This window comes from Perca flavescens, chromosome 4 (genome assembly GCF_004354835.1).
Source record: "Perca flavescens isolate YP-PL-M2 chromosome 4, PFLA_1.0, whole genome shotgun sequence".
In the NCBI taxonomy this organism is placed as follows: Eukaryota; Metazoa; Chordata; class Actinopteri; order Perciformes; family Percidae; genus Perca; species Perca flavescens.
In genome coordinates, this window is record NC_041334.1 from 39,161,032 (window position 1) to 39,181,577 (window position 20,546).

General features: G+C 39.6%; 2 protein-coding genes across 2 annotated transcripts; both read left to right on the plus strand.

Moving 5' to 3' along the window:
* Nucleotides 1–1,760: 1,760 nt before the first annotated feature.
* LOC114554724 (ornithine decarboxylase-like) lies at nucleotides 1,761–8,542 on the plus strand. Its single transcript, XM_028576727.1, has 8 exons — nucleotides 1,761–1,862; nucleotides 1,971–2,144; nucleotides 2,254–2,426; nucleotides 2,522–2,738; nucleotides 4,444–4,527; nucleotides 7,049–7,211; nucleotides 7,526–7,647; nucleotides 8,288–8,542. Exons 1-8 carry the CDS (start codon nucleotides 1,761–1,763, stop codon nucleotides 8,540–8,542), a joined length of 1,290 nt encoding a protein of 429 aa, XP_028432528.1.
* A 4,248-nt stretch (nucleotides 8,543–12,790) lies between these two features.
* LOC114554725 (complement C1q subcomponent subunit C) lies at nucleotides 12,791–20,288 on the plus strand. The gene is made up of 8 exons (XM_028576728.1): nucleotides 12,791–12,885; nucleotides 13,718–13,754; nucleotides 15,749–15,922; nucleotides 17,141–17,317; nucleotides 18,191–18,270; nucleotides 18,685–18,801; nucleotides 19,580–19,660; nucleotides 19,957–20,288. Exons 3-8 carry the CDS (start codon nucleotides 15,760–15,762, stop codon nucleotides 20,107–20,109), a joined length of 771 nt encoding a protein of 256 aa, XP_028432529.1. The 5' UTR covers nucleotides 12,791–12,885; nucleotides 13,718–13,754; nucleotides 15,749–15,759; the 3' UTR covers nucleotides 20,110–20,288.
* Nucleotides 20,289–20,546: the final 258 nt, after the last annotated feature.

A 20,546-nucleotide genomic window follows, 5' to 3' on the forward strand; every position in this document is an offset into this window, starting at 1 on the left:
GGAGGTGACATGTATTAGGAAATATAGAGAGATGGATGAGTTGAGATGTGGAAATATACAGGAGGCAACGCGCTCGGGAAAGCATGATGACACTTACAGAGCACACACACATTTTGAAAGGATATGAAGGGACACCTCAGGAAGTTTCGGGGTTAGTTGTCCTGCCGGCTCCCGGAGTTCAAGACTGGCTGTTCGATCGACCACATCAGAGCAGCTAGTCTTTGGACTTAGAAATTCAACTCAAGAGACAGAGCAACGAACAAAGCCAACATCGCAGAACGAGGATCTCCTATCACTTAAGGCCGACACGGGAGTGTTTGGCAATAGGAGAATTAACCAGCCCCACCCGGCCTAAGGATTACAATTTGGATTTTAAGGAGTACTCTTTCGTTCACCCTGCCAATAGTGACTGTTTTGGATAAGAGATTTTGCGGACTTTTGAATTGACTCGGGAGTTTCACAAAAATCCAGCAGTATGGCAGGCCAGGAAGGACTGTACTGACGAGCACATCCCTTCCCTCTCTCTCCCTGCAACACTGGACATTTCACCTTCCAGCTACAAGCCTTTATATCAGGGGTTTGGAAATAAATACATTTTTACTTACGAATAATTGGTTAAGCTAATGATAGAAATTAAACAGACCCTTGGGGCTCACTGTACGAGCCACTAAAGCCAATCCTAGCAATTACCAAGTGCCCAGATCATTGAGAGGAGAGCTGCCGTTAACGTGCGTGACTGGTGCTGTACCTGGCTCTGGGGCCATTCGGTCAGGTGCGGTGCTAGTGCAAGCAGGGTAGACGTACGGAGGAAGGCAGTTAGAAGCTAGGCGAGTCTCCTCGCCACCAGCTTAAATAGTCCCTTTAACCTAGTAGGGTAATACCCTTAGGCTACGGAGGCTCGGACCCTTTAAACGGAGAGCTGGTCCTGTACCTCCCACGGGGGGTAATTTGGGGGATCTAACAATAGAGAAGTTTGGATAGCTCTCATTCTCTTCTTCTCTCATGACCTAAAGCTTGTCTGTTACTTTAAGATATTTCAATAGGTGCATTCTGTTCCAAATGTTTATTAAACAAATCAGGAGCACCTTTGCTCCACTAAATTTGAACCCGTCTTATCTTACACATGCCAGATAGGAGGAGAGAGCGAGGCCATCCCAGGCTACAGGACATTCTTATTTTAAACCCAATATGTTTCTACACCTCCTCTGACAAATGGCATAACGCCTTATCTGTGTGTCTTAGTAAAATGATTATAGAGACCTTTAAATATGGTACGGAAATGTATTTCAAGATTAATATATTCATTGTTGGTGTTGATATAGTGGGCGGGGTAAAGCCAGGACTGACCAAATATAATCAGCCTGTTCTCATGGATGTTAGTTGGACGTGTGTGTCAGTACCTACTGTCAAACTTATGTCCATATATTCTGTTTCATATGATTGCTGCGGTAACTATTACAGTATTTTGAAATTTTCAGGGTTGCAACTAATCGAGGAACATGGACAATGGTAAGATGAAAAAACTAGGTGATGTTTAGTGTGATATAATTTGTGAGACAAATATGCCTATGTGCCTACAGTTTGGGGTTTTTCACTACTATTAGCATGGCATAATGTAGACAAACGGCTATAAACAGAGAAGGACAAGGCTGATTTTTTTTATTGTGATCCAGCCTGTTACAATATGTATAATTGTATGCGTTTGTCTTTTTGCTGCTTGTCATATCCTTGCAGGAACAGTAGATACAAAGGAATCAGTCATGCATGTTTCGTCCCCTGAGAATTGTGACATTAACATTTTAGAGAATGGAAGGACCATCAAAGATGTCATAGACAATAAAATAAAAGAGCTTGGATATATGGTGAGTATGAGAGACATTATGTCACTTTTTCGAACTATGAATCTGTGTAATTGTGTGAAAATATTGCAAGATAGATTTCAAAATGAAATGTTAACTTTGCTCTACTAGGACAATGAAGAGCCATTCTACGTGGCAAATCTAGATAGCGTGTATAAGAGACACCTCAGATGGCTTACTAACTTGCCTCGAGTCAAGCCTTTCTATGCAGTGAAGTGCAACAACACAGCAGCAGTTTTCAGGATGATGAGTGCTCTGGACACAGGTTTCGACTGTGCCAGCAAGGTACTGATGAACTATTTCAAAGATAATCTAGCTCTCCGTTTTCTTTGTTATTGAGAAAGGTTGTTTCCTTCTCAGCTGGCTCATTTGAAACATGTTTTGTCAAACACAGGGTGAGATCCAGATGGCCTTGTCCCTCGGAGCGACACCTGATAATATCATTTACGCACATACAACCAAACCACTGTCGCACATCAGATATGCCTGTGCTCATGGAGTAGATATGATGACTTTTGATAGTGAGGATGAACTCCTTAAAGTGTCTCGTTGTCACGCCAAAGCCAAGTAAGTGAACAACTAATGATACTTTTGTTCCTACGTTGAGGGTAAATTCTTGTTAAAGCATTGATTAAGATAAAGTCTTTCAAATCACTTTCCAGACTGGTACTCCGCATCACAGTGGATGACTCCAAGTCGCTAATAAAACTCAGTTCAAAGTTCGGAGCCAGACTGGTGTCAGTCGGTAAGCTGCTGGAACGTGCTGGAGAGCTGGGCTTAGACGTCATAGGGGTCAGCTTTCACGTAGGCAGCGGTTGCACTGAAGGTTCAACGTTCAAACAGGCCATTGCAGATGCCAGACATGTCTTTGACATAGCGGTAAGTCATCGTTATAGCAATATAACTATTTAATTTAAAAAATTTTGTCAGTTAATGTATCTGTTTATGATTTGCAGTTGTGTTGCAAACCAGTAAGTAAGTAAAATGTATAGAGTGCTTATTACAGATAAAAATCACAGTGCTTTGCATAAAAACATACAAGATACAGTACATAATACATATTAAAAACGCAATACACTATTATAATTAATAGTAATGAATAAAAAAATAAAGTGGAGATAGGTAAACCGAATTCCTGTCTTAAAAGGTAGGTCTCTATCTGATTTTAAAAGAGTCCACAGAAATAGCAGATCGTAAAGGTGGAGCTTCCAAAGTCTCGGTGCTACAGACTCAAAAGATCGATCACCACGGTCTTAAAGGGTGATTTCATTTTTTTCCACCTGGACCCCATTTCCCCATGCATTTGTGTCTAATAGACTGAAATTGGCCCAGTATTGAGCAAGATCGCAGTGACGGGCTTGCGCGAACCAAGCTGCAAGGGAACCTAATTGCAGCTGTGGGAAATTGTGCACCCTTGATTTTTTTTGCCACTGACAGGCTGTCTGCCAAGTGTCTGAAAACAACATCTATGGTGACTTTTTGTCCGAAGACAGCGTTGTGGAGTGTGGAAAGCGAGTTGGGTTTAAGGCGTTCCGGTAGTTCTTGTTTTGGAGTAGGCTACAGAAGTTGGGTGGGGTGACTTGTGGATCGGAGATAAAGTGGTTGCACCACAAGGTTGGAGGATCAATCCCAAATTTATAGGTGTATGTTATTATCTAAAATATTTTCAATGCCATGGCTCAATATTTAAATGATTTTGACACTGTGGATAAGGTCATTATAATTGGATGGCTGACTGTATTCACCTCCTGCTTAAGCAGCTGGGAGGTGGAGAATGACTCCGACACAGTGTGACTGGGCTATCAGTATTGAGCTGTAAGAAATTTTCTACCAACCAGTCCCTAATAGTGTTGAGACAGAGCAGCTGATAAATAGAGCTGCATATCATCGGCATAAAACTGGTGTGCAATATTATATCCGTTTATGATTAGTCCCAATGGCAGCAAATATAAAGCAAATTGCATGGGCCCCAGAACTGAGCCCTAGGAAAACTACAAGACAGTGAATCAGACACAATGACTCCAATAGAGACGGAGAAGCTTCGGTCAGTGAGATATGATGAAAACCAGTCTAAAGCCATGTCTGATATGCTCACCCAATCATGTAACCTCATAATCAGGATATGATGGTCTACTGTGTCAAATACCAGCTCAGGTCAAGAAGTACCAACACAGAACAATCATTGATTTTGCATTCATGTTGTGGCTTTTGTATTTGTGTTGTGACGTTTTTATTTGTGTTGTAACGTTTGCACTCATGTTGCAATACATTAAACATCTACAGGAGTAAAATTAATGCACATTACAGTAATAATATGAATCTTGAAACATCATGAATAACAGTGAAACAGTGACAGGGAAAACTATACTGCAAAACTGCAAATTGTACTGCAAACTTTAAGTAAATGTTGCTGATAATACTTTTACTTGAGTAAGATTTTGAAAGTAGAACTTTACTTCTAGTGAACTTTTTTCACAGTGTGGTATTAGCACTTTAATAAAAAAGATGTTCTTCTTCCACCACTGGCTGCTGCTAACAGTATCACATTTTGATTGTTGATATGACTGATTGATATCTTTTTCAGAATTTGCTGGGAGTCCAGATGAGACTCTTGGATATTGGTGGAGGATTTTCTGCGATCGGGGACTTTCAAGAGAAATTTGAAGAGGTAAAATGGAATGCTAGTGCTTGTTCATGGTCTACACCTCAATTATTCAGGTCAAACAAACAACAAAAAAAGTAAAGAAAAAGACATGTACAGAATGACGCAGAACAACTTACTACATATAAAAACAATCCTTTTCCTGTTTTCCCGTAACGACTATGTAGAAGACTATCAATGGATTTAAAAACAAAAATGTTTTTAAATATGTTTTTGGTATTGTAGGCCTTTATTTTTGATAGGACAGATGAAGACATGAAAGGGGAGAGAGAAGGAGAATGACATGCAGCAAAGGGACACAGGTTGGAAACAAACCCACGGCCACTGCATCTGTATATAGGCTCTACCAGGAGAGCTACCCAGGCGCCCTATCAATAGATCTTTAAATGCATAGTACAACTGGGTACAATGCCTAAGGACATTTTAGGTGAAGTTAGTAGCTAATTTCAAAGCTTCTTTAATCAGTCCCTCCAGGATTTCACAGCCTTTCTTTTAGATTGTTGCGGCCCAAAATGCGATGAGACATTGAAAATTTGCGATTTTTTTGTTGTTAACTTGTTGGAAACTTGTTTAAGGGAGAAATAAAACTACTCTGGGCTGAGTTTTCCTAGTAACCAAAAAGGCTCAGGATGCTCCAAATGTTGGTATAATATGAAAATGGCTGGTGGATTTTATTTAATTTAAACATGGGTCAGTGGCTTGTTGATTAACATTGTTACATAATTTCCTATCGTGCCCTGGGACACACATTCATATATTTTGATAAAGTACTTATTGGACTTATTGGATCATTCCACTTACAATAACGAGCGTAGCTGTCCTCAATTTAAACCGTTCATGTGAAATCTCAAAGACAGCCTGATTCTTTGTTTATAGACTATTTGTGGCTGGCTGTTTGACCTATCAATTCCTGCCGATAAAGTATAATAAGGTAAATCCTGTATAGTGCATACACTTGTAGCTGTTATGTATCTTTGTAAGTCATTGTAAGTTGCAAACGCACGCAGTTCAAACACTGTTCCAGGCTCTCCAATGACATGGCTCATATTTCATACAAACACATGCAGAAACCTTACCTTTGTGGCCTGTAATGAGCAGGGGTTTTCCTGGTACAGAATGGGCCTTCGGGGTAAGACATTCACATTCATTTCCTGCATTTTGATACATTATTAGGCACCAATTTATGGTGAAAACGTGTTTATTTATTTCAAGGAAAACACAAAAATTTTCTGGCAAGTAACAATTAAAAATATATATTTTTAAATGGAATATAGACTTAGGGTAACTGCTATTACTGTTGTAGCTAATTTGTACAATAATACTGTGTCACACGAATATAAAATGTTGTAGAAAAATAGAAAATGTTTTCTATTTTGAAATACATTCTATTGATCAATACATTTTCAGTGATGAGGAATATAGTGTAATGAACCATGCATGTGAACCGCAGATTAATTGCAGTTTAACCATTATAGTGTAAAGGTAGCTGCCTTGTCAGCGCCAGCTGCACGTATAAAATATAGCAGCTGTGCATGAGAGGGAGGCCGGCTGCGGATTTTCCTTTGTCGCTGGCTAAAAAAACAGTTTGGGGGGGGCACCAAAACTTTCTCTATGCAGGAAAAACCCTGAATGAATGAGCATTTCGTTAGATAATAAGGTAGTCCCTGTCACAAACCGGCTCAAGGCATGTGACAAAGACAGGAGACCAGACAGGTTAAAGTGCCACTTGAATGTTTATTATTAACTAAACAAAAATAACTATCGGTCATAAAATCCAAAACATATGTGGAATCAATGGTATCAATAGAGTAAGTGGTGTGTGGGTGAATGTAGATTTGTGGATACATGACAACTGTAACAAATGCGATAAAACAAACCCAAACCAGGAGCGGTGGAGCCTCGGAGAAGGAGAAGGTAGCTAGAGAACAATGAGACATGACTTGTACAAATAGTCTTGGTTGAGGCCTACCCAGGTGTCCACCAATTAACTAACGACCCCTCCCACACTGCCAGCTCAGCCAGGAAAGCCAGAGAAGCCAACAGCAGGCAGAAAAGGGAGGGATTGTTACAGTCCCTTTGTATTAAAGGTGCTCTAAGAGATGTCACGCGTTTTTTAGGCTACAACATGTTTTGTCACATACAGCAAACATCTCCTCACTATCTGCTAGCTGCCTGTCCCCTGAACACACTGTAAAAAAACGCGCTCTCTGTAGACAGCCCAGGCTCCACAAACGGAAACAAAAAAAAACTGTGCCAACCTGCACCACCAAACATAACCACCAGCCAATAACCAACAAGAAGGATTTGGGGGTGCGGGTTGGGGGTTTAGTGCGTGGAAGGGAGGGGGAGGGGATGGGATGAGGAGGAGGGAGGGGCGAGCTAGCCTCCATTTTATTTGACAATAATTCAAACGTCAACAAGAAGTGACGTCACTTAGGGCACCTTTAAAGAGTTCGCAAAATGTCTGAAATGTCAAGGTATAGGTGTAAACCCTTTTGAATATGCCCATTGTGTTTTTCCCTCCTAGTTTTCAGAAGTGATTAATGGAGCATTGGATGAATTCTTCCCGCCTGACAGTGGGGTGCAGATTATTGCAGAGCCGGGCCGGTACTACGTGGAATCAGCCTTCACACTGGCAGCAAACGTCATTGGCAAAAGAATAGTCAGTGATGATGTGGATGAACATAGCGGTAATGTATAGATTTGTATTTGAAGCCATATATGTTGTGTATCCGGTATTATATTTGCATGTATTTTTATTTTTTTAGAATCAAGAATCCTCTTCAGTAGAGAGCCATTCAGCCTCTGAGTGAACACAATCCTGACTTGCAGTATTGTAGTAACTCACTTTGTGCAGAACCCAAGATACAATTGGTTGACATAGATAATAAAATCATCATTTGTATTGCTTTGTATACGTTTCCTATGATTTAAACATTTTTGCAAAAATACTGCATAGTTGCCATTTTAGTACCTTTCATTATTTTGCATGTATTTCTTCCAGACGGAGAGGAAAACAGCCCTGGCAGAATGATGATGTACTACCTTAACGAAGGAGTGTTTGGCTCCCTAAGTTGCATCGTCCATGACCCTGCTCACTCCAACTATGAGCCATATCTTCACAGGGTAAATATCAACCCTGTCACCACATAAGAAAGCCAATATTGGACGGTTCTGGAAAACACTAGATTACATCCAAGGTATGGTGAGACAACAAACATTGTTATGATTACAGAAAGATCGTGGTTGTGGTTTAGAGAAAAGCAAAAATTAACTGTAGGTGACAGAACACAGCCAGCCTGCGACCTCCACAAGCTTACTGTCCACCTAAAGAGGACACTCCTAAATTAGCACTTAACTTTGGCTTTGCAATTGTTGCATAATGGAAGTAATTGCTTGGGATACTACACACAAAACAGTGATGGGTTGTTTCTGTAAACACACGGTTGGTTGCTCATATTGGGTCAAAAAGGTTCTGAGGGGTTCATTTGCAGCTGAATAGCTGGTTGGGTTACTTTGACCCAGCGGTTGGTTCATTCATTTTCCTGTTACGGTTACGTTGGGTTAAGAGTTTAGGCTCTAAATGAATGACCCAACCTGATATCATCTTTATGCACAGTAACTGAGAATCGTTTAAAATAATAGTCACTTACCATCTGGCCTGAGAATATCGTAAAATGCCATGTCAGACATGAGCTAGGAATACATTGTGGTAGAATATGATAACTATGTTCATTGTATATGTTAATGTTTGTGCTCTACACAGGTTGTTGAGAGCAGCGAGCAGAGATACCGGTCTGTTATCTGGGGTCCAACCTGCGACAGCTTTGACAAAGTATTTGACAACTACTGGATTCCTGAGTTGCGTGTGGGGGACTGGCTTCTCCTCGACAACATGGGTGCTTACTCTGTCAGTTTGGCGTCTGACTTCAATGGCTTTGAAAGAGCGCACATTTACCCTGTTGTGACAGCTGAGACCTGGCACTCCTTAAACCTTTCTCACACCTTCAACTACCGTTAATGATCTGGTAACACTTCTGTTGGACAACAGCGCAATCCACCATAGGATACTTTTCTTCCAGTTAAAAATGACATTTGTGAATTTTTTAGTTATATAATCATCCACTGTAGAGTTTCTGTCTGAGAGCATTAGATTACTTACTAACTAGATTTTATATTTAAGTGTTTAAAAATAAATGCACCATCTTTAACCACTATGATTTTTTGTGAGGGTCTGATGTGAACATTAGGGATATCCCAACAAGTTTATTTGGCTCAGATCCATATCTGAAGCCAATCATTTTGTGTATCTGCCGACCCTGAGTCCAATTTGATACTTTTGATTCGTTTTTTTGAGGATTTTATATAATTATGTAGTTTCTCAGACACACACACACCTCCCCCAACCCCATTGTAAACTGTCCCCTGTAGCGTTTAGTCAAATACTGTCTTAATAAAGTATATTTTATGTTCTTTGTGTTCACAAGCTCTGTTGATGTCTGTCAGATAGTCTTTGTATACTGTATGTTACATGTCTCTTACACTCATCTGGGTTATGTAAGGTTTGTGGGTTTTTGTAATCATTTGTACATAACTATAATCATAACACCTATGGCATAACTTAACACAAAAAAATAAAAGTGTATAGGCTCTAAATGAATGACCCAACCTGATATCATCTTAATGCACAGTAACTGAGAATTTTTTTAAATAATAGTCGCTTAGACTGTTCCCAAGTCTTTCTAAAAACGTTTCCCTGGTCCATTTGTTTTTCACATATGCACCTTCATGTCCCTATTACAGTTTTTTCCAACTGCTTGCACACAAAATCTTTTCATGTCACATGATTTTTGAAACCTCTCACTCAACATGCAAAACTACACAGCAGATCTCCAAAACCAGAAGCTATTTCTCAGCCTTTCACTCAGTTTTCAATTGCATAAAACACTTTTTTCAAAACATTACACACAATTCTCTACCTACGACACAAAAATCTAACAGGAAGTGACTTGCTATCCATTTCTAAACACAACCAATCAAAATGCTACACTTATTTACCAGGGCACACACACTCCTCACATTTGCAAACACATTATGTCATAACTGAACACTAACCAATGATTGCTTTAGGCCTATACAAAGGTCAAAGGTCATATTACCTGTTTTGAACAATGGATGCCAACAATAGACAGAGAGCAAGGGGAGGAGGAGGAGGGAGAGACAGGGGATAACAACGAGGAGGAGGAGGAGGAGGGAAGAAGAGTAAGAAGGAGAGCCATCTCTGATTTTCTTGTTTTATGCTACTGTATTCAACACTGTGCTACTCTTACTAATGTGATGTCTTGCCCAATAAATATTTTCTGTTTTATTGTAACATTACATTGTTTTTTACAGTGCACTTTTCAACCACTTTTAGCAGATTTACTTTCACTCTAGAACATTGTAAATGTAGATATAAACCTATGAAAGACAAAAGAGCTTTAGATTTAGAACAGTGTGTACATGGTATATCCATATATTTACTATTATGAAAAAAGTGTTTGCCATTTGATGCAATTGCTTCATTTTGAGATGTTTTTATGGTATTTTGAATGCAGTGTTTCATTTTGAAGGAGCTGTGAGGCATTTAACATTTTGTGTGTGCGGTTTTAGGAATTGTGTGTAGAGTTTTGAAAAAAGGAGACATAGTTTTGAAAACGTGTGTAAGCAGTTGGAAAAAACTGTATTCATCATGTGATCAGCCACGGATTGACCAATGAGAGAAGCCCATCTTGAGTAGCTTTACAGTGGCGGCCATACTGCATGCAACTATCTAATGACTATTTCAGCATTACAAATCAATCAGATTTTGTTTTGCACAAAGTGCATACAAGACACACCCCCCCACCCTGACACACAAGCACGCACAAACACACCCACACACACACACACACACACACACAGATACACACAGATACACACATGCGCGCAAAGATACACATATACACACACACACACACAAGCACACACACACACACACAACCCACACACACACATACATACACATAGTCTTTATTCTAAAAATGATACCTTTGGTTTACATATGTTTATATTTTGTTTTCATGTTTCATGCTACTGTATACAATGCTGTGCCACTCTTACAAACGTAATGTACATAATGTTTTACTGCAACATTACATTGTTTTTTACAGTGCACTTTTCAACCCCTCTCAGCAGATCCCTTTCTCTTTACATGGTATATCCAAAAATGTACTATAATGAAAAAAGTGTTTGCCATTTGATGCAAATGCTTCATTTTGAGATGGTATTTTGAATGCAGTGTTTCATTTTGAAGGAGATGTGAGGCATTTAGCATATTGTGTGTGCAGTTTTAGGAATTGTGTGTAGAGTTTTGAAAAAAGGAGACATAGTTTTGAAAACGTGTGTAAGCAGTTGGAAAAAACTGTAAGAAAATACACACACACACACACACATGCACGCACGCACACAATACAGCAGCTACGTACACACAGACCAGCAAGGCTCACGAAGTGGGGGCTTTCATGTTAACAAAAACCAGCAGAGCTATTTTACACCCTACTCTAATGCACACACTATGTTTTTACATGCTTGGAATGACATAAGAAATAATAAAACCAAAAGAGTTGAACGAGACATAGCGGAGAAGAAGAATCAGAAGTTAGAGAATGATACCTAGAATGACAGGCAAGTAGTCCGTCACTCAACGTCACTGTTGGCCTGATTACGGAGACGCGGTCAGCAGGTCAGTCTTGTCAGTGGATGTCGTCACGAATTCTCATGAACAGGTTTGTATGATATCGTACGAATAGTTATCCACAACCATTCCTATGATATCGTACGAAATAGGCGACCGCCGGCTGTATATTGTACTTTTTACACCGTGACATTTGACATGGTTGACAGTTTTAGCTAGGCCTACTCTTCAACTATGTGTGCAGCTATAACTCAAAAGGGTGTTGTTCACCATCATGCAACCCTAGGCCCATATAACAATGCACACATCATTACATTCCTGGACACCTTACATGACATTATCACTAATGTTCAGAGACCAGAGCAGACCAGATACGTCATCATATGGGACAATGTTAGTTTCCATAGGGCTGCTTTGGTCCACAACTGGTTTACAGATCACCCACTCTTCACTGTACTCAACCTCCCCCCATACTCTCCATTTTTGAATCCAATTGAAGAGTCTCTTCTCTGCCTGGCGTTGGAAGGTCTATAACAGTCATCCCCATCAACGCATAGCCCTTGTACAGGCAGTGGAGGAGGCATGTGGGGATATTGACCAGGCATCATGTCAGGGCTGGATACGGCATTCCAGAAGATATTTTCCCCGGTGCCTTGGACTCGAGGACATTGCTTGTGATGTAGACGAAATTTTGTGGCCGGACCCAGAGAGACGACATGATGTAGACTGATTATTGTTTTTTTTCTTCTCAGTGAAATTACTATTTTGTGTTTTGACTTGGAAAAAAAAACTTGGGATTGAGGGCATTATCACACATACCTTGTTAGGTCTGGACTTTCTGACTTTTTAGTTTGATCTGAACCAAAGTTACAGGTGTGGAAACTCCTTTAAGGAACAGCTTGGTGCTTAGTGAGAGTGAGAGAGAGAGTGATGGTTAATGCTCTCAGAGCAGACAGCTGTCGGCTATCAGAGCAGAGAATACATCAGCAGTTTACTTGTTAAGTGGTAGTAAATGTACACTGTAGGTTTCAGGACGGGGAAGCCCGTCTACAAACCAATCAATTATAAGTATCTGGAGACGCAGCTCACGTATGTGATGACGGCAGACATAGTTTTGTCACATAGAGATCTTTAGTGCGCTTGCATAACTGCAGTGTGAAACCACAACTTACCGGATCAAATGTATACAATGTAACAAAAACATGAACCTTGGTCCGGACCTTGGTTCTGACTTTCATGTGTGAAAACGCCCTGATTTGATGTGTGTAAATGACACCAATACTTGAAATTTGGATCCCTGTATGTTTACAGAACTATGGCAAAAGTATGATCCCACCTTGTGCACAGTGTTCTTTATTCATGCCATCAGTGTGTAGTTGGCGCATTGTGTACATCATTATTATTATTATTATTATTATTATTATTATTATTATTATTATTATTATTGTTCAGTGTGTCATATGACCACATGAGGGCGTCACAAGGTGATTTATTCAAACAGGCAACATAATATAGAAACTGTTGTTGCTACTTTTACTGAAGTTAAGAAATGAATACATCACTGTCCCAGTTTGTCTGTTTGCTTCATTTTTTACATTTTAGCTTTTGAAGACCATTTTATTCTTGCTTGCTCTCTGGTTTCCTGGAAGGTAAGGTATTTGTTTTGTTAAATGTCATCAGTCATGTTCTGGAGGCGGTAGGAACTTTGGGTTAAACCACAGCTATGGTGCTTTTAACCTCTCCACCATTTAATCCTGATGAGGCCTTTTTTGTTATGAAGCTGCATTTATTGTAATATTATTATATTGAATCGTGTAGCTATTTAACCCCCCTGTTGTCCTCTGGTCAAATTTGACCTATTTTCAAAAAGTTTCTATATAAAAAATATGGGTTTCTTTCAACCAAATTGTCAAAAAAAAGTAACATGGACGGTTCCATACAATGCTCTTCACAAGTAAAATAAATGATCAGTTCAGTACTTTCATTGAATTTGGGTGTTTTAGTCAATTTTATTGCATTTGAAAAAAAAATGATAAAAGAACTTGACAAAAATGTCTTGAAAAAAGCTTCAAAAATGTGGGGAAAAAATTTCAAATAAAATAAAGAAGAAATCTACAAAGACATCAAAAAAAGTGACAAAAACTTGGAAAAAAGTGATTAAAATGTCATAAAAGCTTCAAAAACGCAGGGAAAAGTGACAAAAACCTTAGGAAAAGCTACAAAAGTGTCCAAAAAACCCGACCAAAGCTATAATAATGACCAAAAAAAAATGTTGATCCAGAGAGATTAAAAGTTGCATGGTCAACAAGAAGACAACACAAGGGTTAACTTGCATTAGATTAATTTAAAAAAGCTTCAATCTTTCTGTCAGATCACAAGTTTCATTTCCCCCCTGCTTCAGTGTGTGTGTGTGTGTGTGTGTGTGTCAAAATAAAAATTCTTGATCTGTTCCCCAAATGAGGAAATCTCTTTTCATCGCAGCTCCAAATCTCCGCCGGTGAGACAGAAAACTCGACTGGTGAGTAAAAATAAATAATCTCCAAACATTCAATAACTGTTTTTGCTCTTCTGTCAACATTACAACAATAGCAAAAATCAAAGCAACATAATATAACTTAAACATTTACATCATTTAAAGAGAAAGCCAACTCAATTATTATCTATCTGCAGTAAAGTTCAAAACTATGCAAATTTTTATTGTTGAAATGAACTGAAAATCTATGTTAACTGATGGAATTATTTCTCATTTTAAATTTAAATACTTGCCTATTTCTATTGTGTCTTTCCATGTGTCCAATCTTTACACTAACATACTGTATCTTTGCAAACCAGCGTGCCAAATAATTCCACACAGCCATTTATGTCAGCTATTTCTATGAAAAAGAACTTCTCAGTTAACATTTATCTTTAAAATGTGTTTGAATGCTGTCAGTAGCGAGAAAAACGAAAATAATCGGTGCTGCCTACACCGAGTTATCCTCCTGCTAGCGGTAGCACCCAGGAGGCTGAAACAGGGGCAGGTTTTAAACGTGCTTTTAGCCTCTTAACATGTTGGAGATGTCATTACAAGTGCCTACCCATGTGAAGGGATTCCTTCTGAGTGAACACAGTGAATCTGACTGCAGTAGATGAGAAAGAAATACATAAAAGTTGTGCTAATTCAGCTCTGTTCAGTTCTGGTGTTGAGACGGCAAGACGAGTGCTTAGGGACTGTCTACAAACTACAACACTGAAAAGAGATACACAATATGTATTAATTTAATGATTAAATAAGGTAGTGTCTCCAAACTTACCTCAATTATAACTTGTCTTTTGTTAGTTGTACTACAGTACTTACTTAAAAAAAATAAGCATATATGCCTATTTTTGAAAATATTTTCAATCAGTAAACTGGTTGATTATGTTCTGTAAACTTTGCTTCTTAATATATAAGGTCTTATTGATGTTTAAAAGCCTTCTCCAACCTGTCTGAAATGTAATGAAAAAATACTGTTGGCCTAGAAATACTACCTAGAGAAAAGAGTCTGTATACACTAGCCTGGTCCTACCAGACTCTGGTCCATTAGCCTGGTCCTACCAGACTCTGGTACATTAGCCTGGTCCTACCAGACTCTGGTACACTAGCCTGGTCCTACCAGACTCTGGAACACTTGCCTGGTCCTACCAGACTCTGGTCCATTAGCCTGGTCCCACCAGACTCTGGTACATTAGCCTGGTCCTACCAGACTCTGGTACACTAGCCTGGTCCCACCAGACTCTGGTACATTAGCCTGGTCCTACCAGACTCTGGTACATTAGCCTGGTCCTACCAGACTCTGGTACATTAGCCTGGTCCTACCAGACTCTGGTCCATTTCATTTGTCCAGAGAGTCTGGCCACTCTCCATTGACAAGTGTTAACTTCCTTGAAGGCGGGTACTATGTTGAATATTGAGTACGTAGTATATACTGGAATCAATGGTGAAAATACCCGAGATGTGTTGCTAACAAATTGACAAAAATACACAAACCAATAATTTAACGCAAGGGTCTTCAACGTTTATTAAGCCAAGGACCCCTTAACTAAAAAAGAGACGGAGCAGGGACCCCCTACTTCATATATTGTATAAAATGAGGTTGCATATTAAACTGGTCCTACAATAACGTGTAGGTGATCTAAAGCCTTTATATTCTTGCATAGAATACTAAGCTATTAAAACAAGAATTGTTGGCATGATTTTATAAATCATCTTTTAATATGAAACATGTGGCGCAAGAATCTTAGGATTAACTGTATGGGTAAATGGCTATCTTAGTGACTACCTTACCTGTGGTTTTATTTGAAAGACATTTTAATTTATGAAAAAACCTTTTTGACAATAATTTGGAGGCCCCACTGCAGTGACTCTGAGGACCACCTAGGGGTCCCGGACCCCCTGTTGAAGATCTCTGATTTAACGTGACATAATTTCTTCCCGTAATCTCTTGTGTTTTCTCGTCCATTCTTCTAAACATCATGAATTGTTACATCCAGTGTTTTGGACCATGGGAGGTTATTATGGGCTGGCAGTTCTGGTGGGCGTGTCCTTGCTTCTGACGACCGGCCAATGTGACGTGAGCTGTAGCGGGTTGGACGGCCGGCCGGGAGAGAGAGGAGCTCCAGGCAGAGATGGACATCCTGGAGCAAAGGGAGAGAAAGGAGAGCCAGGTAAATATTTGCCATGGGATATTTGTTTGTTTGAATGTTTACTTTGTCCTTCCATGTAGTCATACTGAGGCAAAACCATGGGAAATAATCTAATTAACATTTTAGACAGTTTAGAAAGAGAGCAACATGATTCTTTATGATTCTCTTAATTGAAGCGGCTATAATCAATATTTTTAGCCCCTGTAGCGGCTGGGACAAAATAGCGATAGGGCATTATATCATTGTCCTTCGTGCTATGCAAGAATCGAAAAGCTAGCGCCAAATATTGATATTTTAATGAATAAAATAAGGCGCTCTAAATAGGTTTCCCTGCTCCCAGCGTGGCTGCTTCATGGCTCCTCGAGGTGGCGCTCAACACATGAACGAGGGAGACTTGAACATGAGTTAACCAGCCGAACAGGAAGAGGTTTTCAACGGGATGGCAGACAGCAGTTTGAGGAAAATAACAGATGCCTCAGGCACGTTTAAGTCCAAAGTCTGGACCCAGAGTTGCTCTATAGTTGGGTCATTTTAATTTACAAACTGGAAAACTTGTGCTGCAGAATTGTGCTGTTTTCTAACACTTTGGACTTGCAGTGATTAAAGAAAGAAAAACATGCACTTAAGCTTTTCACGGGCATTTTGTATTCAAAGTTAGACCGATATTGTGATGTATAATTATTGTATTGTCTAGCAATATATTGATTATCGCAGAATTGCTGTATTGTGATATTATCGGTATTGTGAGCCGTGTATCGTATCATGAGGTACCCTGTGATTCCCAGCCCTAATCATAACAATGCATTAAATAGGAATGTGAAAGGTGACAACCCTACAGAGAATGATCACCTGAATCTGCAGCTCCCCTCGACTTTACAGTTTAAACTCATTGTTTAGCTGTCCGGCTGCAACTTTACTGTTTTGATTCACTCTCACCGCTCTCATATCGCCGTTTTCAGAGAAAAATGTGTAAAAAGCCACTGTACACTACCTGCTCAGCAGCAAACAGCAGACAGTCACAGTTAGAGACTAGCTGGTGAACTTAGTAGTGTAAAGAGCCAGACAAAACACAGAGCTAAAAGATAGGGAATAATGGAACTACATTTATCAGGTGGCCAGGTGATAATATTGCTACGTTATTGCTGGATATGTAAATAAGCAATGCCAGCAAGTTCAACATATCATCTTGGCCGAAAAATCTGTTATTGCAGGTTGAATCATTCGTCTGTTTGTCTTCAGTTGTGATGGCTGAAGGTCCGGAGGATCCAGGCGTCCTGCTGAGGCTGAAGGGGGAGATGGGGAGTCGTGGCTCGCAAGGTGTCATGGGTCCTAAAGGTTACCGTGGAGCTCTGGGAGCAGCAGGCTCCCCTGGGACGGCTGGTCGCCCTGGCCCCAACGGGAAGAGCATCGGCCACGGTAATAAAAAGACATCTGACTCTACAGCTTACAGTTTATATCCTGGTAAACTCATATGTAGGAAACAATTATCTGACAGGACAGAAAACACAGCAGAACCAAAACTGCTCACTTCAGCTCCTACTCAAATGAAATAAATGAAAAAGCTACAGTCATGTGAAAAAATTAGGACACCCATGCTAAAGTTGACTAAAAAGAGGAATAAAAAAAAATCATCTTTTGGAAATTGATCTTAATGCCTTAATTTAAAAAAAATGAGGAAAAATCCAGTCTTTAAGGACACCAATTTTCTTTGTGAATGAATAATGTATCGTAAATAAATAAATGTTCTTCCTTAAAATACAGGGGGCATAAGTCAGTACACCACTATGTTAAATTCTCATAGAGGCAGGCAGATTTTTATTTTTAAAGGCCAGTTATTTCATGGATCCATACCCCCATACCTACTGATTGGCATGGTTTTATTTCAGTTAGCCTAATAGCTGGTTTGATTTGCATTGAGAGATGATCTTATGGAAAGTACCATAAGATGATGGAACTTGTTTACTGGTAGCGGTTAAATATAGATTATCCTTGTAATATTATAAGATTGTAAGATTACTATAAATGCCAATAGGCTGTAAAATTAATAATCAGTTTAATACTTTCATAGAATTTGGGTGTTTTATTCAATTTTATCGCATTTGAAAAATAATTGATAAAAGAACCTTGAAAAAAGTTACTTAAATGTTGTAAAAGCTTCAAAAAACGTAGGGAAAAGTGACAAAAAAGTGTGTGTGTCTGTGTGTGTGTGTGTGTGTGTGTGTGTGTGTGTGTGTGTGTGTGTGTGTGTGTGTGTGTGTGTGTGTGTGTGGGTGTTTGTGTGGTTTCTAGGAGGACAGCATTCCCCTCTGCAGGCCCGTTCAGCCTTCTCCGTGATCAGGACTGATAGAAGTTATCCTCGCGTTGGCCAGGTTCACACCTCTCTGTCTCTCAGCGTTCTCATCTCGAAATGTTTCAAAAGCTGCAAATTATCTAAAAATAGAATTCTTTATTTCTTTTTTTATGTCTGCTGGAGTATGCCTTTTACTACTTCAGTACAAGATCTGAGTACTTCTTCAACTACTGGACAGTAGTAGTAGTAGTAGTAGTAGATTGTCCCTAAACCTCACCATGAACAGTTTTCATAGGAACTACTAAATAAATAGTGTTACAATTACTTGTTAATGTCCATATTCATCATGTACAGATAATTGGAAAAATATGTGTGTGTGTGTGCGTGCGTACGCATGTGTGTGTGTGTGTGTGTGTGTGTGTGTGTGTGTGTGTGTGTGTGTGTGTGTGTGTGTGTGTGTGTGTGTGTGTGTGTGTGTGTCTGTGTGTATCAGGTGGTAACCTTCCAGAATACTGTGGTCAACACACCTGCGGACTTCAACGCAGCCACAGGTCACTTCACCTGCAGAGTATCTGGGGTGTATTACTTCACCTTCCACTCTGTGGCCAAGGTAACACTCTTTTCTACTGCTGCACTTCTTCATATGATACATAAATGGGTTAGGGGTTAAATACAAACAACTCCATCGCCGAATAGGGCGGGGTTCCTATTGCACAAACTAATAGCGGGAGCTGAATTACGCCCGTCCCCACCCACCCAGGGGAGGGTCCTTTTGCACAATAGTGCTGCTGATGACCCTACAGAGGGGGGGTTAGGTGAAGGGGGAGGGGCTTAGGGTTAGGAAAAAATGGTTGGGTTTTAGGCCAAGGGAAGTGGGATTTTATTGTTAGGCATAGGAAAAATGGAATGATTAAGGTTAGGGAAAAGGCTCTGGGCTAGGGTTAGGGTTAGGGGTTAGGGTTAGAAATAACTAGAAATAACAGGGTAAGGGTTAGGATTATAGGTTATAGAATAAATAACAACTAGAAAGTGTTATGTGTTTAATGGATAGGAAAGCTGAGATATGAAAGGGGAGGGAGGAAACATGCAGGAAACCATCACAGGTTGGACTCAAACCCTGGACCTTCTACATCGAGGCATAAACCTCTGCATGTGTGCGCCCACTCTACCAGCTGAGCTAACCGGCCACATCCAGAAGCTATTTCACTGACAGGGAATAATTTAATGAACAGTGAATACTTTTACTTTTTGTAGTATTTTCACAGTGTGGTATTAGTAATTTTACTTAAGTAAATGATCTGGATACTTCTTCCCCCACTGGTAATCTGCACCTACAGCTCCATTATCAAACTGCATTACAGTTGTTCTGTGTGTTGTGTGTTTTTTAGGTCAGCGTGTGTCTCTCTATCGCCAGTGATGCTCTGCTGGACAAGTTGGGATTCTGTGATTACAACAAGAACAGTGATCAGGTCAGTTTGAAACTTGGGTCCCTGCAATCCAACATAGTTTATCATGTATCGGCTGTAGTTTTTTAATTCTTGAGTCACAACAGATAGATTTTCATCGATAATGGTGGTTACAACTCCCATGATCCCACGCTGCTTCACTTCACAACGCCATCAAAGTCCGTTTTTTGTTTCGATTGAGAGACACCTCGCAGCAGACATTACACACTGTGCATTTAAGTAAATGATTTGAGTACTTTTTACACCATTTCTGAGTATTGTCATGAAGCCTTGCTGTGATTTGCTGTGTTGTGTTTCAGGTGCTGTCGGGCGGCGCGGTCTTACAGCTGACAGCCGGACAGAAGGTTTGGCTTGAGTCCTTTAGGGACCAGCAGAGACCATCTGAACTAACAGACAGCCAAGACAAACAGATCATCTTCAGCGGCTTCCTGCTCTTCGCAAACACAGAATGAAGTTCAGTCGTACACTCAATCATTTTCCTACAACATGGAGTCTGAAAACTTTATGAATTTAACATGTAAAAGTTTTTTTTCAGAGGGCAAATTCACCATAACACAGTATCACAGTACAGTTATATGTGTGGCTTTTTTGATTTTGTCTGTACGTGCTATTAAAACACAATTAAAGTTAATTATTGAGTCTGGGTATGATTAAAGGTATCCCCACTGCTTTCATGTTGTCATGGTTCACATAATTTCAAAAGCAGCGGTGGAAGCATTATTCAAATATTTTGAGTAAAAGTAGCAATACTGAAGTGTAAACATACTCTGTTACAAGTAAAAGTCCTTCATTCAAAATCATTCTTAAGTAAAAGTACAAAAGTATAAGCATCAACAAAATACTTAATGGCCCATTTTTTAATATAATGTATTGTATTACTAAATTATAA

Excerpts from the sequence above, each read along its gene's own strand:
- LOC114554724 (XM_028576727.1), top strand. The coding sequence starts at position 1,761 with ATGCATGTTTCGTCCCCTGAGAATTGTGACATTAACATTTTAGAGAAT. Across the intron at positions 2,739-4,443 it reads GACATGTCTTTGACATAGCG|AATTTGCTGGGAGTCCAGAT; the intron begins GTAAGTCATCGT and ends TATCTTTTTCAG. Across the intron at positions 4,528-7,048 it reads TTCAAGAGAAATTTGAAGAG|TTTTCAGAAGTGATTAATGG; the intron begins GTAAAATGGAAT and ends TTTCCCTCCTAG.
- LOC114554725 (XM_028576728.1), top strand. The coding sequence starts at position 15,760 with ATGGGAGGTTATTATGGGCTGGCAGTTCTGGTGGGCGTGTCCTTGCTT. Across the intron at positions 15,923-17,140 it reads GGGAGAGAAAGGAGAGCCAG|TTGTGATGGCTGAAGGTCCG; the intron begins GTAAATATTTGC and ends GTTTGTCTTCAG. Across the intron at positions 17,318-18,190 it reads CGGGAAGAGCATCGGCCACG|GAGGACAGCATTCCCCTCTG; the intron begins GTAATAAAAAGA and ends TGTGGTTTCTAG.